This window comes from Caenorhabditis elegans, chromosome X, assembly GCF_000002985.6.
Source record: "Caenorhabditis elegans chromosome X".
Taxonomy (NCBI): domain Eukaryota; kingdom Metazoa; phylum Nematoda; class Chromadorea; order Rhabditida; family Rhabditidae; genus Caenorhabditis; species Caenorhabditis elegans.
In genome coordinates, this window is record NC_003284.9 from 15,120,846 (window position 1) to 15,147,917 (window position 27,072).

The 27,072-nt window shown below is 36.0% G+C and overlaps 1 protein-coding gene and 10 non-coding genes across 20 annotated transcripts; 7 read left to right on the top strand and 4 right to left on the bottom strand.

Annotated features, from left to right (window-relative positions):
- On the bottom strand, positions 1 to 26,895 carry unc-7 (the record flags this gene model as incomplete). 10 transcript variants are annotated; one of them, NM_001270326.3, is made up of 11 exons in its annotated part: positions 17 to 1,125; positions 1,759 to 1,870; positions 2,026 to 2,193; positions 2,240 to 2,518; positions 2,569 to 2,681; positions 3,741 to 4,028; positions 4,074 to 4,211; positions 4,267 to 4,342; positions 6,280 to 6,330; positions 6,535 to 6,737; positions 26,827 to 26,895. In NM_001270326.3, 10 exons carry the CDS (start codon positions 6,727 to 6,729, stop codon positions 977 to 979), a joined length of 1,569 nt encoding a protein of 522 aa, NP_001257255.1. The 10 variants fall into 10 exon arrangements, with proteins under 10 accessions (NP_001337319.1, NP_001257255.1, NP_001337313.1 ...); NM_001350356.3 differs by lacking the exons at positions 6,535 to 6,737; positions 26,827 to 26,895 and adding an exon at positions 10,908 to 11,355 and having other exon boundaries at positions 1 to 1,125; positions 2,575 to 2,681; NM_001350352.4 differs by lacking the exons at positions 6,535 to 6,737; positions 26,827 to 26,895 and adding an exon at positions 21,235 to 21,501 and having other exon boundaries at positions 2,575 to 2,681.
- R07D5.8 lies at positions 4,687 to 4,823 on the top strand. The gene has a single exon (NR_072662.1). It is a non-coding gene; the product is annotated as an Unclassified non-coding RNA R07D5.8 (non-coding RNA).
- R07D5.7 lies at positions 6,752 to 6,892 on the top strand. The gene has a single exon (NR_072663.1). It is a non-coding gene; the product is annotated as an Unclassified non-coding RNA R07D5.7 (non-coding RNA).
- R07D5.6 lies at positions 10,236 to 10,370 on the bottom strand. Its single transcript, NR_072664.1, has one exon. It is a non-coding gene; the product is annotated as an Unclassified non-coding RNA R07D5.6 (non-coding RNA).
- R07D5.4 lies at positions 10,239 to 10,373 on the top strand. Its single transcript, NR_072665.1, has one exon. It is a non-coding gene; the product is annotated as an Unclassified non-coding RNA R07D5.4 (non-coding RNA).
- Positions 13,800 to 13,938, top strand: R07D5.5. Its single transcript, NR_072666.1, has one exon. It is a non-coding gene; the product is annotated as an Unclassified non-coding RNA R07D5.5 (non-coding RNA).
- On the top strand, positions 15,720 to 15,841 carry R07D5.3. Its single transcript, NR_072667.1, has one exon. It is a non-coding gene; the product is annotated as an Unclassified non-coding RNA R07D5.3 (non-coding RNA).
- On the top strand, positions 21,604 to 21,746 carry C11G10.4. Its single transcript, NR_072668.1, has one exon. It is a non-coding gene; the product is annotated as an Unclassified non-coding RNA C11G10.4 (non-coding RNA).
- C11G10.13 lies at positions 24,950 to 25,086 on the top strand. Its single transcript, NR_072669.1, has one exon. It is a non-coding gene; the product is annotated as an Unclassified non-coding RNA C11G10.13 (non-coding RNA).
- On the bottom strand, positions 24,950 to 25,086 carry C11G10.3. The gene has a single exon (NR_072670.1). It is a non-coding gene; the product is annotated as an Unclassified non-coding RNA C11G10.3 (non-coding RNA).
- On the bottom strand, positions 25,717 to 25,789 carry C11G10.t1. Its single transcript has one exon. It is a non-coding gene; the product is annotated as a tRNA-Arg (tRNA).
- Positions 26,896 to 27,072: the final 177 nt, after the last annotated feature.

The following is a 27,072-nucleotide window of genomic DNA, read 5'->3' on the forward strand; positions in this document are numbered from 1 at the left end:
TTACAGATTCCATAAATTCTATTATGCAATATTCATTCGATAATAATCAAAAAAATTGAAAAAAAAACAACAATGAAAACGGATCAAAACACACGTTTCAAGAATCTTCAGTTGCCGCCGCTTTATCACTACTTAATTCACTGATTTATGATAACTATCATAATCGCCATCAAAATTCTTAGACGTGTTTTTTTTTGAAACGATTCCAATGTGAACAAAAGACATCAATCTGAGAGAGGAATGAAACCGAGAAGATTATCTTGTTCAACTAGAAATTGGGAGGAAATTTTGAGGAAAAAAATGGGGGTTGAAAGAGAAAATATGGGATATCGAGAAATGCAGAAATAATCAGGAATTATCATATTGCGAAACATGCAAAGCGCATAATAGGAAATGGTTCATAGAGACAGTCTTGAACAGGTTTCAGATATAAAGAAAGGACTAGAATAACACATTTTTGGCAAATTTAATTTTGAAATATGGCAAGATGAAATGAGATTTTCATCCAGATCAATTGAGTTCGTAGGGAAAGTCAAAAGGGGGGAGAAGCTGAAATTAAGGTAGCAAGTCACAACATAAGACACGTGTAATCCACACAACAATTTTTTGAGAGACTGAAAATATGAAATATATTCCGGTAGTTTAATTGTTGTGAGTCAGTTTGAAAGAGAGATGAAAATTTAAAAAAAAATTACTCTACATCTTGATGATGAACTTTTGAAAGAACAAGAGAAGTTTTGAGGTGAAATGGAAAAGGAAAGGTTTTCTGAATTTTGATTATTAATACTGAAGTTTAAATTTTTGAAGAGATTTCTGATGACACTGCACCGGTTTGTGAAAAGCAAGTTTGTTAAAGCGCAATTTGAAATAAAACAGACTAGAATTCAAAACAAAAGACACACACACACAGAATTTCTTGTCTTGGTGAAGCTCTGATGAAAGAATTAGAAGTGATATACATAGTTCTAGAGGAAGATCAGTCTATCGTCCCTTGACCGTGTTCCGCATCCCAAAATTGCGTCGGACTGCGGTCGACGTTGTTGAAATCCTGCCAGAGAGCAAGAATGAGCTCACTGCTCATCAGTTCGCCGGCGTGTGTGGAAATCATTCGCAACATGAAGACTCCTGGAAATTATGGAATAAAAATTGGTAGCTTTCGTACCTATCGACAACTTGTGATCAATTCAGTAATGGGAATGTTTTTAAAAAAATTTTAATATTTTTTTCCTACATATATGTAGTTGAAAAATTGAAAACTATGTAAAAGTCATTAGGTTGCTTTTGAATTATAGTTTTTAGGTGATATCGTTTTTGAGAGTTTTTCTTTGAGTGCTCAAAGTGCACATAAATTTATTACTCGTTTTATTTAATTATTAAAAATGTGCGTACAAAATATGTAAACTTTGACAAAAATCAAATAAAAATCAATTTTCGACCAATGCAAAAAATATATATAGGTAGCAAAAGTTAAGTTTTTAGTTCACATTTTTTCTCCCTACTCCCGCCTTAGCCCGAGCCAAAGCCTAAGCCTAAAACTAAGCGTAAGGTTAAGCCTGAGCCTAAGCGTAAGCGTTAGCCTAAACCAAAACAAAAGCCTAAGCCTGAGCCTAAGTCCAAGCCAAAGCCTAAGCCGAACACTAAGGCTAAGCTTAAGCCTACCTCTAAGCCGAAACTTAGAAGAAACTTGATTTCTTCATTAAAACCCGACTCCATATTTAGTTTGTACAGATTCTAAATATCATATCTACTTCAACCTACCATCTTTGCGGAGGAAGTTATTAGTGAACTTCCTCAGCGTGACGTCATCAGCTATTGGTTTCGCAGGGTGGTCAGGTAGAACACGGAGGTATTTGCGGACAAATGACATTCCCTGAAATTATTTTTTTAATAAAGTTTCAAGTACGAAGTCAAAGTTTTGAGAAAAATTAAAATGTTTTCCTAGTTTAATTATCACCTGTTCAGAAACAACTGTCTCGAATGAAAGATCTAACAAAAATTGACTTTACTTTTTTTGATATGTCTTACCTGAGACGGAATGAACATAATGAGAATCCAGTACATAGTGTTACATACGGTAACAATTCCACAGGTTAAGAACCAAAACCAGAGGAATAAGAAAATTTTCTCATTAAACATATTGATCATTAACACGCACTGAACGGTATGTCGATGAATGTTTCCCAGAACTCGAACCTAAATTAGAACTAGTTTTTACAATAATTCGAACCTGCCAACTTACCTCAAAATCACAAAGTGTGACCCTGGGGAACATTCCAGTCTGTTCCCACTCAATCGCGTGCATCAAGTCTTTCAACAAAGAGAATCCATAAGCCAAGTCGTTAGACCCAAGAAGATGGTTCAGCAAGAAAAACTGGAGCAACACATTTGCTGAGTAGAGAACCTTGATTCCTATGTAGAGCATAGTGACGTAGCAACCACAATGTCTCCCACAGTTTGCGCCAAGTTGCAAATTCGAGAAACAACTCCGACTGTGTCCTTGCCGGTCGATATTGGTGAGCTGTAAAGAGACGCAATAAACAAATTGGGTCGGTGGTCACCGTGCCAAACCTGAACCTCGTCTTGCATGTGCCGGGCCATTGTGTAGACTGTTCTCGTCTTTATTTCCGAATCCATCAGTCGTGCGTCACACGCCATCTGGACTAGCCCTTGTAGGTTGATACCTAAAAATGACTCGATTGCTTTAAAAATTGTTAATACTATGTAAATGAAAATTTGAGAAACTGTTGTTGCAAGACTAACACAGGTGATTCGCCGTTTGTAAAAACTTATGTTCATCAATATTTTAAATGCATTTTACATACTGCAAATTTCGCTGCGGGACCACTAACAGTATTTTTTGCAGTATTTTGCTAATCGCGGCAAAATATTTTTCATTTTGCAAGTAATTCATTATATTGCTGGTGTCTTTTGTACAAATGCGCAAACTACATTTTATAAATATTTCAAAAAACGAAAAACGCCTGTGTAGTATCTGAATTGGGACATAACACTAGACACTCTGTTTAGTAAAAATTCAATAGATTTCCTTAAATATTCGATCACCTTCTAAAATGTGAAGGCCTCAAAAGGGGTTTGTTTGAAATGATAGCATAATTTTATTTTGAAATTTGATTGTAAAAGTTTTAGGCTAAATGACTCATTTACACTAATTTTGAAACTGTTTTTTGAGGGAAGTAAATCTAAATTTTCAAATGATAATTTAAAATAAGAAAATAAACGTGCATGTGCAAATTATTTTAAATTAACTAGGGGATGAGCGAACTATTGTTCGATGCTCGTAGTTTTTGTTTGATTTATTGATTTTTTTTAATGATTAAAGCATTAAATGATTAAAGGACGATCCGTTCTTCAAGTACTATGCACTGCGGAATCCAGTCGTGGATTGCTTCACTTCGCAATAGAGGCTGGGTAAACCTAGGGGATGAGCCCGGACTTGAACTCATGGCCTCCTGACTGCTAGCGGCCACCACTACCGACTGAGCTGTTCTGCCACTTTTTTTGAATAATTCACTTTTTTTAAATGACTCACTGCTAAATTCCCAAATACTACTACTAACTATAAGTAACTACTTCATCTTTAAATAGACATACGTTTTTTAACTTTACTGATAACGATTACACAAGACCCTAAATTAAAAGGAAATAGTTAAAAAACAGTAACATTAGCTTTTCATCGCCCAAAAGTTATTTTTTTCCCCCATCAAACATTCATATCTTACCACTGTGCCAATACAACAATCCTCTCCAGAGAATGCATGGAACGTAGAACAACAAGGCCTCAATAGCAAGAATAAACGGCACCCATTGGTAATAGCCAATTTGTCGATTTCTACGCGAATAAATTTCACGTGGAATGTCCTCTTGCATGGGAACCCAGTATGTGTTCTGTACCCAGCAGTAGTTCTCAGTGTACTGCTCCATGGCATCTGTGAATGTGGCGGGCACCCAACATTGGATGGGAAAACCGACATACTGCTTGGCGGAAACAAGAAGTGCAAAGGAAGCTACTGAAATTTCAGAGTGTGAAGTTTTTTAGATTGTATGTATCTTACATATTGTAGTAGTATAATAATAATTAAGTTTGTCCACAAAATCATCATCTAGACGCGGATAGAGCGCCCGAAAAGCAGAAGCTAAATAATAGAGAATCATTGCAGGTCCGAACTCTTTCTTGTGTCCGTGACCTTGTCCTGGAAATCATGATTTTTAAATTCGAAATTCAAGCCCAAAAAAGTTTCAAAATACCTGCACCGTGACCTGCACTACCAACGTGGTGGGAGTCGATGCGAAGCTGGTGCGAACCGTCTAATAGTTTTTGGGCCTGAAAAAATTACAAACTATTTGGTGACCGAAGAAAAAAAAAACTGGTCCTACTGCTGGTCTTGTACACTATTCCCGCTTCTTTCAAATTTAATCAAATTTTTGCGGCTCTAGAGCCAGCTAGCATTTCATTATAATTGAATAACTGAAACATCTATGAATAGAGAATTGGGTTAAATAGGGGCTGACAAACATGGGAAATAAATAAAAAAGCACAAACCTTCTTTATATACTTTGTATTTGCTTGTTTCGAGTGATACATTGATGTTTCTGATTCTGATTATGATCACCTCACATATTCAAATTCAAGAGATCTTGAAATGTACTACGATTTCAAAGGAAGCGAAAAAGAAAAGAAAGAAAAAGGAACAGAAACACAACAATAGGAAGACGTGTTTGATAGCGGGTGGGCCCCCCCGGCTCCCGAAAGTGTTGACAAAGTGTGGAAAGAAGAAGAAAAGAGGCATCTTCCCGGACAAAAAGTCGTTTTCTTCTACTCCTCTACTCTGCAGTGACACAAGAATCTAAGTGATCATCCAAATACTATTATGGGGCGATAGACTTTGTGTCCCCACTCTTCCCTACGGCACAATCGCCTCTAACACTTTCCGTTGACTAAATCGACACTTTCAAGTAATACAAGTTGTTCTACATGAGAACATGTTCGCAGAGGGAAGTTTTCTAGAAAAAAGATATGAGTCGATGCGGATTTTGGAAACGTTCTGAAACTAACTTGATAGAAAAGCTGAAGAGGTTTCAAAATAACAAATGACCCTAACTAGATCTTAACAAAAAACTTTTGTAAAAAATAAGAAAGAAAATCATGAATAGGAACAACGTTCAAATAAACTTTATTAGTATGAATCATATAATAATCAGTTTTTTTTATCTGGATCAAGTTTTGGGGATTCAAAATTTATTTGAGACTTTCCTTTTTTAGGCCCAAAATTTCATAAAACTACCGAATTTCGTATTGAGACGTTTCAAAAATTTGTCAAAAAAAAAAGTTATGACGGTTCAAAGTTCTGGAAAAAGGCTCATTTTCAGCTGAAATCACAATTTTTTCCTAACTTTTTTTGGGAAATTTTCAAAACTTCTCATTACAAAATTCGGTTTCTTTTTGGTCTAAAAAAGCAAAGTCCCAAATTTCAGTGCTCCTCCTCTAATAGAAAATTGCTCAGCTAACGAAAATTTGTCAATTTACCAAAACTTTGACTGGAAGGCCTGGGTTCAACTATAAAGAAAGTATTTATACAAAATATCCACTAACTTCTTTTTTAAATAAATTCTTGACCAATAAAGGAGTAAGGGAGATATATGTACGTTCAAAATATAATAGAATAGTTGTCGCGGATTTTTATATTGATTTTTTTTTTCAATTTTTTTAAAACTTGATGTTCAACGGATGGTAACTAATAGAGGTGGTATTTATATATCTTTTAGTGAAATAATTCTTAGAAAAGAAAAAGATGAACTTAGTTTTTTTGTCAAAAAAAATTGAAGCATATGAATTTTGACTTACTAGACTACATAATTCGTGGATAATCTTAACAAAATGCTCATTCATCAACAAAAAAGTGCAGCAAGATAGAGCAGCTCATTGAAAACGCCCAACAATGTGTTATTATGAGACTGACGAAAATTGCAAACTTATAAAAGAAGTATATGCCCTTTTTCGCCCTTTTCTCACTCCCCTTTCTCCCAACGTCTCCTGAGAGAAATTGAATTGTATTAACATTAAGTGTCTTATCGGAAAATAAAATGGCCGGGTCCCCCCCCCCCTCCTCCCCCCCCCCTTCTTTCACTCCTTCAAACTCTATTTGTGCGGAAGCTTGTAAACAGATAGTTGAGTGGTGAGAAACTTTTGAGGGAAAACGTTTTGGAATTAGACCAGCAGAGACGGTTTTTGTACTGAAATGATCTATTAAAATGGCTCACCTGATACGAGGGAAGATTGTCGAGATGTCTGGCTTTTTCAAGTGGTGTCCGCTGCAAATGGATTAGATTAAAGTTTTGAAATTCAACACAACACAAGTCAACACATTTCTAAACTTCCTGTTTTATAATTTACATCTTTAATATCCTTAACATGTACTATGTATTTTCACTATAGTCTTATTTTTGGAATTCATTCAATTTTGATAGTTTTTTCTTAGTTTGGTAGCTATTTGTTGAAAGGTTCAGTAATATTACAGTTTTTTTATCCCTGAGCGCAGTTTCCTGATATTTGTTCCTAGTGTCTGGCTGTTGTTTCTTTTTCGATGGACTGTCGACGGTGGGCACCCGAAGGACGAGAGCTGTGGTCGGTGCTCGTGGCGGCGGCGGTGGAGGTACTCCGATTATCCGCGACAGGAGTGGCGGTTCAGGATTGCTGGAGGAGCCGAGCATACATCCGTCTAAACTTGCACGTTGAGGCGGATGCTCCGAGGGGCCTTCTTGCTTCGGGCATGTTGATGTGGAGGAGCTGGTACTGATACTGACGGTCTCACTATTGCTAGCCGAACTATCGACGAAGCGAAGACGGCGACCCGCAAGATTCGGCGCGAAGGACAGTTTGAATCACTAGGATAGGCAACTATTGGTTTGAAAAATGAAATAAGAAAATGAAATGAGAAGTCGTTTAGTAAAGAACACAATGAAAATACAACATTATTTGATACAGCTCCAATTTTGATTATCAAAATTTTTAGCTGATGATGTTTCAGCTTTGTAAAAAATTCAAAATTAAAAATTCTTCTATAAACGTGGAATTTTAAAGTTTTTTCTCATGTCTCAAAAATTCAGCAGAAAAAAGTAGAGGAATTGACCTCTGACGAAGACTTTGAAATGAGAGCATTTCTTGATCTTTGACACATTTTTCTCCACAGCTTGGAATTTATATTCTATGAGGATCCGTACCAAATTAACGTACCAAACAACAAATCACAAAAGACATGCGATAGGGGCTAGTTTATGTAAGCTATATATAGTTCTAGATTCAAAAGCTCTACAAACTTCATAAAACTTTGCTACTTGTCATGTTATTATTGTGAAACAAACGAAGACAGAGGGTAGAAGCAAAAGTGAGTTGGAGGTGGTGCATGCCCTTGCGGTTCCCTTTTTCCCTTCACAGAGAAGACGAAGATGATTATCATTCAATTTGAATGTGACTATGTTGCTCTCTCTCTCTCTCTCTTTCCCTCTATCTTCTAAAAGATAGAAAGAGGTTGCTGCCCCGCCGCACTCGTCTTGCAGTGCCTACGTAATTCGTGTCGAGTCCCCGCATGCTTCCGCGCTTCTTCTAACGTAAGAGGGTTTTTGTTTCGAAAAGAATTGCCAATTTTTTTTGCATGCGACTTTTGTTGTTTAGTGTGCTGGACTTGTTAGGACTTTGCAACATGTTAGGTGTCAAAGTCATGAGGTCCTAAAAAATTCTATTTGAGGATCATAAGTTCACTCGAGAATAGTGTGTGATATGATTTTGGTTATAAGAAAAGGCTTAATATGCTTACTAGCAAAGGGTTACAGCAGTATCGTAGTTGCTAATAATACTAAATCCTCCAAGTCTTGCATGCGAGACCAGTAAGTTTGTAACTTTCCTAAAAAGGTAAAATAAATCTAAATGTAAAAAAGATTTAAAAAAAAAGGATTAAAGGACGATCCGTTCTTCAAGTGCTGTGCACTGCGGATCTGGGATTCAGGTACACTGCCTGGTGGTGATCCCACTGGGCTGTAATTTAAGCCACGTCCTAGCCGAATTCTGTGGCCGATAATCCAGTCGTGGATTGCTCCTTTTCCCAATAGAGGCTGGGTGAACCGTGAGGCCGGACTTGAACTCGTTACCTCCATATTGCTAGCGGCCACCACAACCGACTGAGCCATCTGCCCCCATCAAAACAAAATGATGCGAATACTGTGCAAAAAATATTATAAATTGTAAGAAACTGTGCAAAACATATTATAAATTGTAAGAAACTAAACGCACAATTCTACTTTTTAGAAATATGTAAAAATTACCACACAAGAAATCACGTTTTTCAAAAAAACACAATAAATTTAAAATAATCTTACTATGAGCAATACTGACTTTTAACCTATTTTAGAAAGAGGTAGAATATGATATTTAACATTGAAACTAAAAAATCCAAAGTTAATAAAATTCACTTTGCATTGCAATTTTGAACATATATTATTATTAACTTATTATTAGAAATAGTTTTTTTTAGATCCCGTTTGATGGAATATTAATGTCACTATCATACTGGGACTGAATTATGTGCTACCAAATCTGTCATAACGGTCCGAACTTTGAAGCATTCCTAGATTTCTACTAAAATAGAATCAGGAAAGTCCAAAAAAAAAACTTGCGAGTCTACAGTTAGCTGTAAAAACGGTAAGATCTTTGAAAACGTCGTCTGTTGTAGGTTAACATATCGGATAACTGTACGAATTTTCTTTCAGAAAAATATCAGTTTTTCATGAAAAATTCTATGGTCTAACCTCTAATGTATTAGTGACTGGTGAACACTAAAAACGGTAAAGAATTTTGATAAAAAGCCACGCCAATCAAATCTTACTCGAGTTGAACTCTTTTAGGGATTGTCTCGTTTTATTTGTTTATATCTCTTCTTTTAGTTAAATAAACTCAAATTCAAAAGTTCAAATCTGGAAGTAATGGCTATATTGTAATTGTAGTTGCCAACATAAAACGGTTCATAGGTGGATCGTAAAAACAGTTTGAATCACAGATTACTATTAATAGATTCAATAAGTTGCTGAGGATATTATTTAACAAAAACTGTTGACTCTGCTCTGAAACTTTTCAACTTAAAAATGTGGTTTGCCTATCCAGTATTGTGAATAACTAAATCTATTCTGTTTTCTAGTTGCAGACTTCAACACACCACCTAATCCAATGTTTCATCTCAAAAGCCAATGACCATTTGAACTTTAATTTCTGGAAGCCATCGTTGCTGTTATCATTCGATGACATGCAGTGATAATCCTTTTTCCCCAGACTCCCCAGTTATTTACAAGTGTGTTCCTTTTCTAATCCATTTGAAACGTTTTCTGACGCCAACATCCGTGTCCCTTAATTGAACGGAGTTGAAAATTCGGACAGCTGAGGCTCGGCTTTCTCACTATACACGTACAACATCCGAGAGTAAATATGTGAGTAGATGGAATTCAAAAATAGGCTTGTTGATGGTTAAGTGTCACAATAATTGTCCAGTTGACTCTAGAACCTAGAAGCGGCAGAGCTCCTATAAGTGACTATGTGTGTGCTCATGTGCCGGTGTAATTACATGAATCTAGATCAGCAACCAATTATCCTAACTCTTTGCAGTTATATGTCGCCTTTCTTTCATATTAAGGCAAAAAATAAACAAAGATAAACATGCATACTATACGGTTATAAAAGGCTTTTGTCTAATACTTTTTTTCAAAAAAAGTGTTTTCCGAATAGTAGCGCATCGAAATTCATCCTTTTCCGTGTAATTCAATATGCGCTAGTCAGCGCCCTGCTGGTTAGCCCCGCCAAAAATTCAGAATTTGAGAATTGCAATTCCGGCTTTTCTCACCAAAAATTCAGTGCTTTCTTTCCCCCTTCTTTCTTTCAATTTCACTCGTTTCCCGAGGATTGGAGTGTTTTCATAAAACAAAAACCACACAACAAAAAAAATTTGAAAGCTTTCAGCAGCACGCACCCATGGTTTTCAGGTTCATGGTTTTCAAAATAGCGAGAGAAATTTTTTTTTTTGGATAATTTTCAGCAGCATTGTCTTTTTGTTTTCGCCTCTGAGCATCTCGTTCGACGAGCAAAACAATGGCGGATCCGGGGGAGCGGTTTGTTTTACGCAAAAGTAATTCTAACCTAGTTTTCAAGAATAACGAAAAATGACCGTGAAGCACACAGCGATAGGCGTCGTCGTCTGTCGTCCAGGACGAATAATTCATATTTTTGTTGTCTCTTCATCTCCTTTTTTGGGAGAGCTCAGGGGCCTCCACAAAGAAATAACGCCTGGTGACTGGCAGCGGCAACAGGAGAGCTAAAGGAGAAAAGAAAACCCCCTATTTTTTGGTTTTCCTGCCCCTAAAATCATATACATTTTGGATTATGAAGAAGTAGCCACACCAAAACAGCTCTCGAAGCGGCTTTACTTTAAAAAGGATAGCAGGAAACGAACGAAACACACAAGACATTTTGCGTATGCGCGTGCATATTTTTGTCATAATCGTCCAACTCAATCTTTCTACCCTTTTCCTTCATCATTCGGATCCATTCAGATTCGCGGATTCGATATAACGTTCTGAGCTTCGAATCTCGACGAATTCACATTTTTGGCAAGAAATGAAGTGGAACTAAGGCAGCGGAAGCCGCGGGGAAAAAGGACGAAAAACGAGGCGCGTTTCGTCATGTCTTTTTGACGCCGCGAGAAATTTTCTCTGATTAGAAGTAGTACTACGTAGCGGAGCATGACTTCTCGACCTGAGATTTGGTTTAGACGGAGAGACCCGAGTTTTGAAACACACATTCAGTTTGACTAGTGAGAGCTATGATCTACTGAATTCGAAACGAACTGTACCTTATACTTGCCAAGGCGTGCAGCAAACCTGTGCCAGGAAGCTTGTCCGGCGTGCATTTCAGCAGGCACCACTACCGAGCATTTCCCGAGCTTCTCCAATTCTTCAGCAAATACTCATTTATGTGTCAGTCAGTATGCCAGAATATGAGGGACGGAATGGCGAAGCCCAGTGGCTGAGCAGAAGGGATTACTTGACAGGGGGGAGATTTAAGTACTAGAAAAGGCGGGTTGGGAGCTGCTTCTGCCGCGCCGCTGGTCAATCAAAATCTTCCTTTTCGTTTGATGATGACGACGATTTTATGATGAATGAATGAAGTGGCTTCCTTGTTTCGAATAATCAGAAACTCTCGAAACAGAAGGAAAGGAATATAAGAAAAGGTTGCTTCCCCAAAATATTATTTGCAGCCCAGATTAAGCACACCAGATTTTTTGAGGTGGTGTCGAGAAAAGACGGGGAGAAAAAACGGGGCAGACGGGGGGTGTCAAAAACTGAGCAGGCAACGAGAGCTGCCGCACCAGAGCAGCAGGGCAAGAGAAGAGGGAAGCTTGGTCAGGAATGGGCGGACCTCTTCGGCGGCATGCGACAGAAAGGATTACCACCTAAAATTACGCTGCATTCCACGTTTTACTGGTAATCGGTTTCATTGTTTCAATTGAGAAGTGTCTATATGAGCTTTCTATCTATTTTCCATAATTATCGAGGTCCGGCTTTCGCCGTAAAATTTTTAAAGTTAAACTTAAAAATGTACGACAATCGCCTCAAAAATCAGAAAATGTTCCAGTCAGTTCAAGTGGATTGCATGCAAAGTGGACCCTTATATGGAATAGGGTGTTCTAAGAAAATGTTATAACTTAGATGTTCACCAAATTGGGATTGAAAACGTTACGAAGTATGAGATTCTAAAGCAGCTGTTTTGAGACAGAAGTTGCCTTTACATTGGGTGCTGAATATGAATCCAAAACGATTCGTTCATCTTTTTCCAAAATTTTCCTTGGTGGTTTTAAAGAAAAGGTGTATTCGACTAATTTTTACATACTACGTTACTACTTCGAATCCTGGCCCAAGCTGTAACTAAGCACCTTTTTCCTCTTTTTTTCTTTTTTCTCTCTTATAAAAGAAAGTAATACACATGTCCCGTATGTTTGTATACTCCTATGACATGTGGTTGCTTTATGACTCGCCCCGTTACATACCTATTTCTTCTTGATTTTAATTAACTAACTAAAAAGTTGAAGGCTCGATGCAGACATTATAGAAATTATGAGTTTTGAACAGATGCCTTTCTACGTTCAGAACTTAGTCTGAAAAGTTGTTTTCTTGGCTTTGCCTATGTGCAGAATAAATACATTTAAGAAAATTTTCAATTCAGTTAGCAACGTTTGTTTTGGCAGTTCAAAGGAAATAGAGATAATATGATTTCTGGCTTGGAGTAAACGTCATTTTTGACCAAGAAGTCAGCTAGAACAACAAACATACAAAAAGCACCAGACAACCTTGTCCACGAGAATGGGAATAATATCAAATAAATTTCTAACTTTGAAACAAAATGTAGACACAATGAAAAGTAACGTACAAATCTACAACGGAAGCTTGGAGAAAGGTTGGGCCCATCACTCTCTATGGGTGGGATAACGTAATTATTCATCGAGTGAGAACACATTTTCTTAATGTCGGTCTCATACGCTAACTTAATTGCTTGTCGTCTCCTGGATGCATAAATTTGCTACCGGTGCATAGTTAATGTCCAGGACCAGGAAAAATAACATATATATTCAAAAATAAATGGGAACAATTTTTACAGGGAGTTTTTGTGCGCGATGGTTTTTTCAAACTTCAAGGCTGAAATAATAAAAATGCTTCTTAAAGATGGAGTAGCGCCAGTGGGGATTTTGTCTAAATGCACTTATAATGATTCAAAACAGCCAAATATCATAATAAAACACTCCAAAAAATTTTAGATTTTTCATAATTTCCGGTCAAAGTTTTGGCAAATTGCCAAAATTTTCAGAAATACGAGCTTTTGACGAAATTTAAAGAAATGTCGCATGTTTTGACCCCTAAGATGTTTCTATACAATAATTTAATCAAGATTAAAACATAAAAAATGTCGAAAAAAAATTTTTTTTTGCTCGACTTCCAAAATGATGAGTGGCAAAAACTGAGTAATTGCCACTTTTTGACAGTAAATAAAAAATTTTCAAAAATTATTTGAATAGTTTTATCATGATATTTGGTCATTTTGGGACCAAAGAAGTGGTTTTTAATAATTTCCCCACTGGCGCTACTCCACCTTTAATTGTATTTTTTGCAACAATAATCTGTATTAAAATAACGTTCATCATACAAAGAGTATGTCATAAAAAATATCACAGTGATGATAGTATTACTTAGCTGCTACGGCGAACGTAACGTAATGGAAACCTGGAGTACGTACTATAGTGCACACACGGTAGAAGCTTGCTGTTAAAATATTGCATACTGTTAAAATAGGGTAGAAACTCGGAACACATGTAATCTTTTTTATGTAGCCAGGCAATACTTGAAAAAGAATCTGTCGAAAAGTGGTTTGTTGCAGATTCTTAAAATGTTGGATTTCAAACTACGGAAGTGCAATTCAAAAAATATATCAAATGGCCATAACTTTGTTAAAGGGGCCAACGAAGGGAGAAGTTTTGTTACTATGTAGAATTGCGCCCGTTGTTGCAGACTTGATTGGTGTCGGCTGCGCAAAACTATATCCCTCGATTTTGAATTTTTGGTTTTCGGAAAACAGATGCACATATATATTTTTGTACAATACATGTATTCGGATAAGAAAACAAACCTTAGCTGGCCGAAACATTTGTGCTGGCAGAGATAGTCATTGAATGAGTTCAATACGATATTCAGCTTTTTTCACTCATTTCTACAAAATTTAAGCATATGTGTTTGACATGAAAAGATGATACATGAAATGTTGTGCAACAATAAAAATTGGAAGAAGTCTATGGGGCAATGAGGATGAAATGGAAAATAAGGGCAAGAAACATAAGAAAGGAAAGAAGAAACATTGAAAGACATCCAACATGGTGGAGAAAATGAAAAAGTGAGGAGAAACAAAAAGAAATGAATTTTCTTCTCATAATTTTCTCATCAATAACTCTACGACTCCAAATGGTTGTGGCTCATGGCCCATTGACTCCGGTAGCATCGCAACAAAAATCTAACAAAGTTTTTACAACTAGGAAAGCTCAAAATCGATTGTCAAAATACTCGTCAGATTTGAGGAGACCATCAAAAAGAGAACCAAATTAGGCGCCTCCACCACTTGACACAATAAAATTGGTTTATGAATATTCATATATGACATCTTCTTCTTCTTCTTCCTCACTTCTCGCGTTAAATGTTTCTTCGTGGAAACAGACGGCGGGGAAAAGAGTTTTGAAGAAAATGAAAAAAAAGGATAAAATGAAAAGCAGTGGAAAGAGTTAGGATGGAAAGAGGAGAAGTTAATTTCATCGTTTGAAAGTCACTCATCTGTGAACTTATTTTTGAAGATTTCATTTTATATGTGTTTGGTCAAGACGCTTTTGAAGGCACAGATGAGGTGAACTTGCGATAATTGTATGATTTTTTTCTTCTTTTTGAACATGGACAATAACTTTCAAAAATGTTTCCAATTTGTTGAGAAATGATGAGAAAAATACAGAAAAATTTATGCAGAAAATGGCCAAACTTAGGAAAATTTGGACTAAAAATTGTGGAATTTTGACTTCAATGAACTATTTCAAAATGTTGCGCGGTATAAAAAAGTTAAATTAAAATAACAAAAATAGGGAAAACTCAGTTTTCTATTAGTCCATTTTTGTATTCACCACTCCTCAAGAAATTGTCTTTATTTTTGGCTAAAACTGAGATTTTCACACTATAAAACGAAGTTCCCTTCTAAAAATTTTGGGTTTCACCAAAAAAAAAGAAAAAAAAGAAAAAAAACCCAAATTGATTTTTCTCGTTTTTTATGCTGCCTCGTTCAAGGGACTAGCAAGGTGGCAAAATAAAGGTAAATAGGCGAACTTCCGCGCGCCTGGTGAGAGTATCATTATTTGGTTGCTTCAGCATCTAAAGAAAACTATTTGAGGTTTTGATACAGCTTCCGTCACAATATCGTTTTTCAAAATGAATCACGAAATGGTAAGTAGTTCAAGTTCAGTTGACAAAATAGTAGTGCACCAAAAAAAACGGTGTGATCAGTGCGAGTCAAGTATATGCATATATTTTCAAAAATTAAAATGTAAAAACTTGTTAGCAGAAGCAATATTTTTACGCAATGTTTTTAATGTACATATAGCGGTTATCAAAATTAAGAATCCTAATATCAATAATTCTTAAAAATTAATCTAACTGTCCTTTTAGCTAGACAAAAATATATCTATGAAAATAGATGTATAGCTTCTTTTGACCACTTTCAATAATTCACAGCAAATATTTATGTGTAGACGGTTGTCCCACTACGATTTGATCTACAAAAAATGCGGGAATTTTTTCCCAGAAAAATGTGACGTCAGCACGTTCTTAACCATGCAAAATCAGTTGAGAACTCGGCGTCTCTTCACCCGCATTTTTTGTAGATCTTTGTAGATCAAACCAACATGGGACACTTTGACACTACGTATATTTTTGCGATTTAAAAAATGTCCAATTGACAAACAATTTTGAATCAATAAAATTGACTGATACATATAATTTTGGACTCTAATAAACTAACCTCCTCGACTGAAGAAACTTCAGATTGCAGTTGAGATTCAGAACAAGAGTCAATGACCCACATAGTGGCTCATATTGACTTCAATATAATGATGAAAACGTCGAAACTCAACACCGTTGACGGTGGAAAGATAGTATAACAGAAATGAATATTTCACTTGTTGAAACCTTTTTTCTCACACTTTTCTCGGTTGGATGTGGAAGGTCAATTTGAAGAAAACATAGTACCACCACACCTCCTCTGCACTTCTCAAAATGGCTATTGTTTGCTCAAAAGTTTGTCTCTATTCAAAAAATTTTCTTTCTTGCTACCTTTTTTTCCAACGTTTTTTAAGAGAAAAGTGAGTGAACTGCTCCACTTTTGAGCTTTTCCGAATCTCAACGCAATATTTGAAAAAAAAGACGTTCCATTGGTTCTGGGTACAAAAAATTGAATAAAATTAGAGCACGTGGTGTCAGAGTGTCTTGATCTACGTTGATCTACAAAAAATGCGAGAGAAGAAACGCAGAGTTCTTAACTGATTTCGCATGGTTAAGAACGTGATGACGTCACATTTTTTATGCAAAAAAATCCCGCATTTTTTGTAGATCAAACTGTACAGCCTGACACCAGGTTTTGTTGCACCTCAAAATTCAGTTTTATGTTTGATCTATTTAATAAAAATCACCTGAAAAATTTTTTTATTATTTTTTTTGCTTTTGTAGCAAAAATATGGACAAAAAGTTGAAGTCAATTTGAAGTTATAGACACGATTAATTTTTCAAAAAGTTTTAATTTGTGTTAAAAAGCCTGACTATTTTTTCTAAATTTCTAACAACTTAAATAATACTTTAAGTGTTGAATGGAAAACGTAAAAGCAGTTCAGCAGTTTTCAATTGCTGCCCCGTGTTGTCTTGCACCACATAAAAAAGCTGTTAATTTTTTTTGAAACAGTGCTAACTAACAATGATGGACATAGATGGACATGTATGAAGGAGACAAAGATGTTGCAACAAAAAGCAGTGTCTAAACCAAGCCTGACCAGAGTTTCGTTTGATAAAAAAACCCAACTACCCTTTTACAGAAAATTGGAGCTTGATCCTAGACATCAAACTTGGAGTTCAAATTATGTAGTCCAATAAAACGAAAAAACATGAGGCGGAAAAGAAGGAGATAAAAGAAGAGAGAAGGTGCATCAATATACTTAAGACAGAAAAGGCAAAAGTTTTTGGGAGGGCGCCCAGAAAGTTTTCATCTCCTCCTGTCTTCCTGACGTCCTCGGAAATCTAAAGTGCTTCTGCATAATCATTCGACAATGTTTTGGGTGACTTTTGAGAAGGATGTGCGCAGGATTTTTCCCAAAGCACTTGAAACATCTCAGAAGACAAACGTCTACTTACTTTCTCCTTCATTCCTTTTGAAGCGTCGTTTTGAAGCCGGTGGAGCCAAAAGCTCCTGAGAATAGTTTTCAGAGTCAGAAACTAATACAAAGTGGGACACATATTCAATTTGCAGAATGCTCGTACTAAGTGGATGATTTTGATGATGATGAAGATACTAATGAATTATAGAACTTGAGTTTTGAAAAGAGCTCTGCTCTCATCAAAAAAAAATTGTAGTATGTAGTTGTAAAAAAATTGGAAGAAGGATTGGCAGAGAAATGGAAAAAAGAGAACGTGGGGATGGAGATGAGTTGCATTAAAATAATAGGTAATTACAACACTGGTGGTAGGAGGTAAGAAGACAGCTCAAGACACTCTTGTCACTCATAATGTCAAACTCACATTTAGCTACAGAGGCAAAAAGAAAACGTCGATTGGGAAATTAGTGAAAAAGTTGCGAGTCGGGGGGAAATTGAGCCATCGTTCGTTTGGAAAAGGTCTAGGAATGGGCATTTATATATTGTTTTTTTTTTTAGAAATCCAGGTAACAAAATAGATTATTTTTCAATGTGAACATAATAAAACTGGATTATTATTCCGTGTTGCATAATGTTTAAATAGTTTTTGGTAGAAAAACTTGAAAATCTCGCCGTCCATCGACTTTAAAATGCCTAAATGAAGTTGAAAACGCAAGATAATTGAAATTGATACCCCAACTTTGACGGTGATTTCAAAAAAAATTAATTGTTTCCAGCCGCTGCGACATTGACAAGTGGGTCAAATTTCAAGTTTTAACTAATTTTATGTCATTTTTTGAGCCGTCATAATTTTTTTTGAGAAAAAAATGCATTATGAAATTTGGTATTTTTAGAAAATGTTGAGTCTAATAAAGCTATAAAAAAATTTTGACTACACCACCTTTAAAATATTATTGAGTTTAACAATATTATAAAATTTGATAGACGATAATTAAAAGTTGTAAATTAGAAAAATAATTGAAAGTTGTAAATTAAACTCGAATTCCAATTTTTAAAACCAAAAAAAATCACATTTCATCCAAGAGATTCAGTCGGCAAACTTGAACGTTTGGGCTCTGAAAATCTTCAGAATCTTGAAATTTATAAAATATTTGGTAAATCGTGACTATTACTATTCTTATTTCACAATCCAAACAAAAATTGTTCCGGAACTTGCTGAACGCTGACTAAAAACCACGATCGTAATGCACACGGTTGGACCTTTTGCCCAGGAACAGGAACAATTGTGCTTTCTTTTCCAGACAATAATAGGCCCGAAAAAGAGCAGATGTTGGAGAGAGGTTCAAAGAAATGCTGTTTTCAAAAAGTGAAAATAAGGAAAGCGACAATGAAATAACATTCGGTACAGCTGTAACGCGGAATAGATAGACGTCGCAATAAAACTTGGAGGAGGTGAAGGAGGCGGAAAAAAAAGTGAGCAACATTTTTGGAATTTGTTTTATAAAGTTAGGTTACCTCCGATAGTAAAGGGAATTTGAGGGAAGAAAAAAGAGTATGCAACAAAAAAAAAGTGAAAAATTTTGGAAGTGATATCTTTCCTGAATTTTCTTTCTCAAATTTTCTTTGTATTGTAGTTGTTTGTTATGTTTTTTGTGCGTTTGTAGCTACAATTTCTCTTCTTCCATTCTCCCTTTGAAAATCTTCCGGAATTGTTCGAAACGAATCTTAGTTGTGCACTAAAATGAGCGGGTTAATACCAAACCAGAGTGGCTCCCCTGGGGATCGGTGGAGCGTTTTCCAAGAAGAGGGGGGAGAGGATATGTTGGTAGTTTTGTGTGTCGCAAACATGTTTGGGTCGTTGTCCCGTATATTTTATGGTGAACACTTTTTGAGAGGAGGATACGGCCCAGTAGAAGAAGGCGACACACGAAACATATATGGTCCCGTGTGGTGCGGAGGAGTGACACCAAACTTTGTCAGGAAACGTGTGCATGCTTCTTTTTTTTTGAGGAGATCTGTCAAAATGTTATTTGGCTTTAGGTCTAGGTGCAAGGAAAACACACCGGCCAAAGTGCAAAAGTTCGGAACACGAATAGAGAATTTATGAGACAAAAAAAATTGTAGAATTTTCGGTATGTTTATTTTCAGCACGTTCGGCATAAACTGAAAACATGAGGGAAACATTAATCTTGCGTAGTTTTAGATAGTTTCGTAGTATGGCTACAGAGCTCTCTTGTTTAGAAAAAAAATTGACTACAAAACTTGAAATTGAAAAAAAGGTACCTGTGATTCTTTTTTTTTATTTTTAAAAAATTAGCATATCACGTTTGATTGTATCATCGAAATTAGTGAAAACCTCCTAAAATGTGAGTATACACATAATAAAAGTTTACTGCAAGAAAATAAAAGAATTTGAAATTATAAATGTTTTGACAAGAGTAAAAAACAATAAAATTTGACTTTTAATGGGATTAAAGGATTTAAGGACGATCCCTTCTACAAGCGCTCTGCACTGCGGATCTGGGAGTCAGGTACCCTGCCTGGTGGTGCTCCCGCTGGGCTTTAGTTTAAGCCACGTCCTAGCCAGGGACTGTGGTCCATAATCCAGTCGTGGATTGCTCCATTTCCCAATAGCTTTTGGATGAACCTAGGGGGTGAGGCCGGGCTTGAACTCGTGACCTCCAGATTACTATCGGCCACCACTACCGACTGAGCTATCCTGCCTGCAGAAAATTATCCGTAAAACAGTATTGATATGACTTCTTAAAAAAAAATGTCATGCAATTAATTTTGTGTCATATTCGTTAAACGGTAGCACATATAAATAAATAAAAAGTTCAGGGAAAGAGTCCAGGTTGAGAAGGAGATCAAAAATGATAACATGAACAAATTTTTTAAATCATTTTTAAATTTTACCTGTTCAATTGTTTTCTTCATATTAAGTTGCAAAAAAGGTTAGTTCCAATATTTTTTCAAAACTAGACAAAACTGATTCATTTCAACTCAACGTTTCTCTACCTCCATTCTCATTCCTTCTTGGTTCAAAACCCGCCAACCAAGTCCAAAACTTTTGACGTGTCCCTCTTTTCCAAGCGTTGCTCTTTCCTGTCCTGTGCATAAAGTATGCATGAACCTTTCGACGAAACATATACATTTTTCGCCATCGTTGACCAACCGACACAAAAAAAAACAACATGCACAAAGCGACCCGGAAGATGAGGACGAGAAAAAGAAAATGATGAATGGGTTGTGACAAGGCGAGATTTAATTATCACTATTTGTTATTGTTATTACATAGATATGAGTTATTTTCACTTTGGCTCTTTTATATTTGCATCAATTGTATTTTGTGTTTGTTTTCCTCTAAAAAAATCGGATTAAAGTTTTTTTTCTGGAAAAATATAAGCTGTTACACTTGTTTTAGCATTCTCAGTGTCAGATACACCTAGTTTTGCACAACCTGACCCCTTCCCACATAATCAAAAAAAAACTTGAATGACTAATGAACTACACTTTTCTTCTAGGCTCGATGCCAAAGTCCTATTCCTTTCATCTCTCGTCATCATCATCACTCAAAACGCGTTTTTTTGGTGGAAGAAGCATTCTTTTCAAAAAATCTTTTCTGCCACTGCTAACAATAAATTTAGATTAAGCACTTAGACCAACTGTTGTCACGTCTTGAAGTTTCGCGTGTCTTTCTTGCATTGAAATGTATCAATGAAGAATTTGAAGAATAACTTGTTAGCAATATTTAGGACACAGACCGTCAGAAAACTATAAAAAATGTGAATCAGAATGCAAGTACACATAAGCTGGCAGAGAAAGGAAATGCAGACAAGTTGGTCCAAAATAACAATATTATTCCGCTTGATTCAAGAAATGTTATTTTTTTCGCGTAGTTCCCTCGGAAGTAGCGTGGAATAGTCACATACATAAGAGACATTTTTATGCAAATTGACAAAAACGGGCCATAGCTCACCCGAATAAATTCAAGATATCGCCAAAAACAACAAGACAAGCTTCTTTTTATCCTTCTCTTCCGCCGTGATCCCCTCAGTATTGAGTTGACTTTAATGAAATTGTCATACTCAGTTGTTTTTCTTCTGCCAGTTATATTTTCAGCTAGTTTTATATTTATCTTCATACGAACTACTGGAACTTACAGCATTTAGCTTTCCCTCTTTCCCTTTCTCTCTTTTTGTCTCTCCCTCTGTTCATAAAACCGGGGAAAAATCAAACTAACCGGAAACGATGAATAGGTTGGTGGGATGGATTGGCGAAGTCGACGAGTCGGGTCCGGAACGGGTACGGTTACTTTTTTGTACTTGCCACCACCGTTCGTCAATGGAGTGGTCTCACGGAGTGGTTCGAGTGGAGGCGGTGGTAGTGGTAGCGGTTGGTTATTGTTCAGAGTGGCTAGCGAATGCGTTGACGAATTGTTGGCGACGCGATTTCGAGTCGGATTGGGTAGGGCGTCGAACTGAGCGGATCGACTCGTGGTCAGTGACATATGTGTTCAAAAGTGCTCACACATTTGTGGTGACGCTCCTTTCTCGGGGGGGAAGAAACTGAATTTTTAAGATTTTGTTTTCGGTTTTTGGCTGCCTATTATTTGTTACGGAAAGCAAAAATATATATGTGAAACGTGTTAATGAGTAGGAACAGTTAAGTGGCAAAAATGGGAGCAATGAAGAAGAAGAAGCTGTGTGTGTGGGGTCTCGTGTGTCGTCTCCGCTCTGTTGTCTCTTTTTTGCTGTGCTCAGGGGGCACAGAGTAGGGAAGCGGGAGGCGGGGCAACCGAGGAGGATGCGGGAGCCAGAGTCTATACAGCTGAGAACGTCGTGGCCCCTTTTGCTAGGACTGACTACTACAAATAAACGCGCGTAAATACAAGAAGACGTGATGTGGGTGGGTCATGACAGTCCGGTGTGCCACCACCGCTACCCAGGAGGCTACTCCAGACATAAATCATCATCACGCGCGGCAACTTTAACTGCCGAGCACACAGAGAATGAAAAATGGTGCCGGTTGTGGTGTTTTTTCGGTGGGAGTTCGGCTTTTTGGTGATGTGTGATAACTGTTGGAAGGGCAGAGGAGTCACAAGAGACTTTGCATAACGTTTGCCTAATCTAGTGTGGGAACGTTTTTCCGCAACTTCTTATTTTTTTCGAGAAAATTAGGAGACGTACTCTGAATACCGGTTCATGAGAATTTAATCTAGTACTGCGCAGCGTTTATTTCAGACAAATTTTGGTTAGAAAGTTGAGTCATTGAATGGAATAAATCTTTGTGATTTCCATTGTAGATTATTGTGGATGGGAGGAAAAAAATTCATAAAAAATTCTCCTGTAATGGAGAGTTGAACTTTTTTCTGGACCCTTTTTTCCCCCTTTTTTTGGGTTGGAAAAAAATTCGTAAAATCATGCCAGGTTTCCTGGCTTCTGGAAGAATAAACTTTGAAATTTATACATACTATGATTTTTTTTAAATTTTCCAGCGTTTATGCTTATAGTTTTGGCAGGATTTGTTGAGAATGATCTCACCGGGAGCAGAAAACGTTCAAAATTGCAAAAATTTGCACTTTTTGTAATGAAGCGCCCAAAATTTCAGGTTTTTTCGTTTCCAAAAACCTCACTTTCAGATCTTTTCAAGCTTTGTTTATTCATTAATCCGGTCAAAACCCCGAAAAACCCTCATTTTACAGAAAAACGAATCCTAGAAAATGTAAAGAGGCCGTTGAAAAAACGAAAAATCTGAAAAAAACAAGCTCACCAATTTTCTCGAAAAAAAAACGGAAAATACGTGAAAATCTGTTACAGACAGACAAAGAAAACTGCAAAAACAATTGTTTGTCCCCCCTCTCGCTCACCTCCATATTTTTTTATTTGCTATTTTCCACCCATGGTGCCCACTTTTTTCGGGGCGGTGTCCCCCCCCTTGTACCTGCACATATCTCTGATGCGTTGCGACAATTCCGGAGCTCCAGCTCTTTTCCCAAAGGAAACCATCCGCAGAAAAACATTCGCTCCTTTCCACCGACCATGACAAGATTCTTGAGAAGTGTCCTCAATTTTTACGGGGGTCCCCCTCCCCCTGTCTTCCTATCCCTCCAGACTTTTCGCACACGTTTTATTATCAGACGGACGAGAAATAGTAAATGAACAGCTGATGTGATGGCATCAAAGAATGACAGGCAAAAACATGAACAACCTAGTGATATTACTGCATTAAAGGCTTAAAAATACTCATTACTTTGAGCGTTCGATTTTAATTTTGTTTATTTTTCTTTTTTTTTCGATAAAAAAAAGAAAAAACTGCAAAAAACTCAACCAACTTTTTTTTCAAATGTTTTGTTGCTATTTTTACTCGACATGTTCGAAAGAAAAACAAACTAACTTCCAACTTTTCACAGTTATATATGTATAGACATATTTTTCCTCTTTGAAAACATCCACGAGAAGAAAATAGCAAAACTCTAAGTTCACTGACATGAATCAAAAAAGGTGGTCACCATGGTCACCTAAATAGGCAGAAAAATAAAAAATATATAAATGGAGAAAATGTGAAGGTGTCATGCCCAGCTGGCGTTAATAATTATTCGGCGTTTTCTTCGTGGACTTTACGGTTCGGGTGAGAAATTGAATTAGCCTACAGTGCAATGTTAGTTCATCACGTAATGATAAAAATGTTTTGGAAGTAAATAATTGGGTTTTTTCTTTAGCAAAATTTGAAACATATTATAGTTCGAAATTGTAATTTAATAATACCACCCCCCTCCGGATAATTTTTCTTAAAATAAAATTTGCGAAACTACTGAAAAAATGTGATCAGTCGATTGAAAACATGTGTTTTATCAGAATTTATCAAAAGTCTGACAAGTGGAAATAAAACCTGGAGGAAAATACTCGGAATCCATAAAAGGACATAAGACTTTCAGATAATAAGTATTAATTTCAAAAAAAAAACAATATAAATAATAACCAAGGTTCAATATTCACAGAAACGGAAGTTCACATTCGAAAAATTCGAATTGTTATTAGGTGTTCTTGTGTTCAAAATAGGTGTCTTCAAAAAGGACATCTTAGTGTAATCTTTTCAGGTTTTTAGTTTTTTTTTGGTACCAGAAAAGCTGAAGAAAAATTATTCTTCAGCTTTGAAAAGTGAATGTATTTTAATGTATTTCTCATAAAATTCAGAGTAATAAACTTTAAAATAACCACATATTTTCTCCATCAGTGGGATATATATATAATTAAACTAATGTTAAATAAAATCATTTTGGAAATATTTAAAACATTCAGAAAAAGCGTAAGTAACCACTTCAAAAAGATGATAAAATGCCTTTGTAAAAAAAACAAAAAAAAATTACAGCCAAAAAGTTGCAATTACTAAGTTGTGCCACTCGCTGAAAATTGTTTTTCTAAAAAAACATATCTTGGAATTTTATAACCTTATCATGTTTCAAATCTCGTTTAATGAATTCATTCAAACTTCAAACGCAAAATGGGGTTAAAAATTAACTAGAATTTGATTGTAAGAATTCAAGAACTTATATTCGAATATGTGAATTTGCTTCAAATATGCAGAAAAAACTTTTAAAGTAGCCCTCCTTTAATTTTGGAAAATGAAAATAAATAAAAAATTATGAAATTATTTCAATACTCTATTCAGCAATGCGAGAAGTTATATAATGTTTATGTAAACTAAGTCCACATTTTCATTTCTTTACGGTAATGTCTTAAGTTTTTCAAGTTTTCCATTTGATGAACACATTTCTTCAACTGCTCCATGTGATTTGAATTTTCTGCTATGAAAAAAATACCAAGTACTCACCCAAAACATAAACCTCCGATTATACAAAACTCTTATTATTTTTGATTTCCTATAGCTCGGAATCTCTCAATTGCAATCAGAATTCCGCGACTTCTTCCTCAATAAACTCCTCAATTTCAGCGTAGTAGTAGTAATAGTTAATCACGTATGACGAAAAACAAATAAATAGTGAAGAGAACCATTTGCGATTTGGTGTCGAATTTCATCAATTTCCTCTTCCTTCTGCCTTTTTGGAAGAAGGCTCAGGCAAGCTGAGAGAGAGTAGAAAGCCGGTTTGGTGTGTGCAGCTTCAATTAGTCAAGATTTAAAACAACGCACTTGAGAAGAGCCTCCCTTATTCATTTATTCTTTTGTCTCAAATGTCAGATCCAATAACCAAAAAGGATCACTTCAAAAATCAGGGCATTCCTTTAGCGGTTTTCAAAAAAAAAACTGAAGCATGTTTCTATATACAATCAGCACATTTTTATGAATGTCATTCGGAAAATCTAATTACGATCTATTCAAGATGTGATCCAGAACAAAAATACATCGGGAAAATATTATTCACAAGTCTGGTCAGATGGACTGAAAATGCAAGGGATATATACGTTTTATCAGAGAAGTTAATCAAAAGTTGAAAGAAAAAAAATGATTCGTCACCTGTACAAACTGAGCATATCAGAAAATGAGAAGATAATTCAATAAATTCTGCGATAAATCAGATTCCCTTTCATGTTTTCTGAATGACTAGACGTGTGAATGAAAAGTTCAAAATGAAATTCAATTTGCTGGGAGCATAGATCACTTTTATCAGAAAATATTAACATTCAACTTAATTGAAATTGTCTGAAACCATAAAAATGAAACTCAAGTATTCAACATTAAACACCTAATTTGAAACAAAACATTTTGACCCAGGCAGGGGTCGAACCTGCAATCTTCTGATTAGAAGTCAGACGCCTTATCCATTAGGCCACAAGGCCCCGATAACGTTCGTTCTTGTCCGCGTACACCAGAAGACAGTTTCCGCATACGCAGTTGTAATTCTTTGCTTGCGACTCTTTATTTCCCCTCTGAGCGAAAAAGTCTTAAACTCAACAAACTGGATTATCTTGTGAATTACATTTATTTTCTTAACTATCCTAATACTCCTTGTAAAACTAGATGAACAATGGTCATATTCGAAAACACGGAAACATTGATATATTGTCTTTCGCGTTGTAATAGATTTACAAATATCATACTGCACACCTGAATAATTTCAAACTGTTTATTGGAAAAAGGGGCAAAATTCTACCCTGCACTAGTAATTCAATTTAGAAGCGAACGGACTAGGTTCAAAAGTGCGGGTTCCTGCAAAAATGAAGTCACAAAAAAGGGGAAACATTGTTTGCGAAATTGGATTTCAACTTGGATATGCGTGAGAAAAAAAAGGCGACCCGTAAATGGAAACATAACATTTTGGTGTATTGTGTTTTGAGATTGGTTGGATTACAGGAAAAATACTGTTACATGCAAATGAAAATTATTCAGCTTCGAAGTTTCAGTTTTGGATTTTCTTGTATTACAAAACTTAATCAGACACATAGAGTTTCTCAAAAAATTAAATTCACTCGTACTTCACAACAAAACACCACAAAACCTTTTCATGCAAATTTCAAACTGTCCTTCCTGCAAATCCATAAAGTTTTCAGTTTTATCAGTGCCTGGATCTCTCCACAATCCAACAAAGCTCCTTCGCAATAAAAACCATCTCATATGAAATGCAACATGATAGATTGTATGTTTAAGACATTGCAACTTTGCAGAAGTCGTCAACAATACATCCTATCATCCTGCTTCAAACGACTTGAACGATGCTTTTGAGGATTCGAAAGGTCTTTTGTAAAGGTATACTGTAAAAATTGCATCGTTCCACGAAAGGTTTGTGTGACAATCTTTAAAGTTGAAAATAAAGATTAAAATGAATCCCAAGAGCATCATTCATTAGTCATTTGGCAGACAACTTAAATAGACTTACCGATCAATCCAACTAGCCCTGCAAACTTTCCCGAGCGCAAATGAGTTTACTCCAAGTCGGCCAGATTGTCTGAAATTTTATGAGTTGTAAAAATATATACTTACGAGGAAAAGAAAAAAAGCAACATTCAAAAAATAACGTCAATTAATACATGAAGCATATGGGTCGCAGAATAATGGATGTCAATGATCTGAATCGTCATAGATACAAAAAAACACACACATTTTTTAAGGGCTCAGAATGACT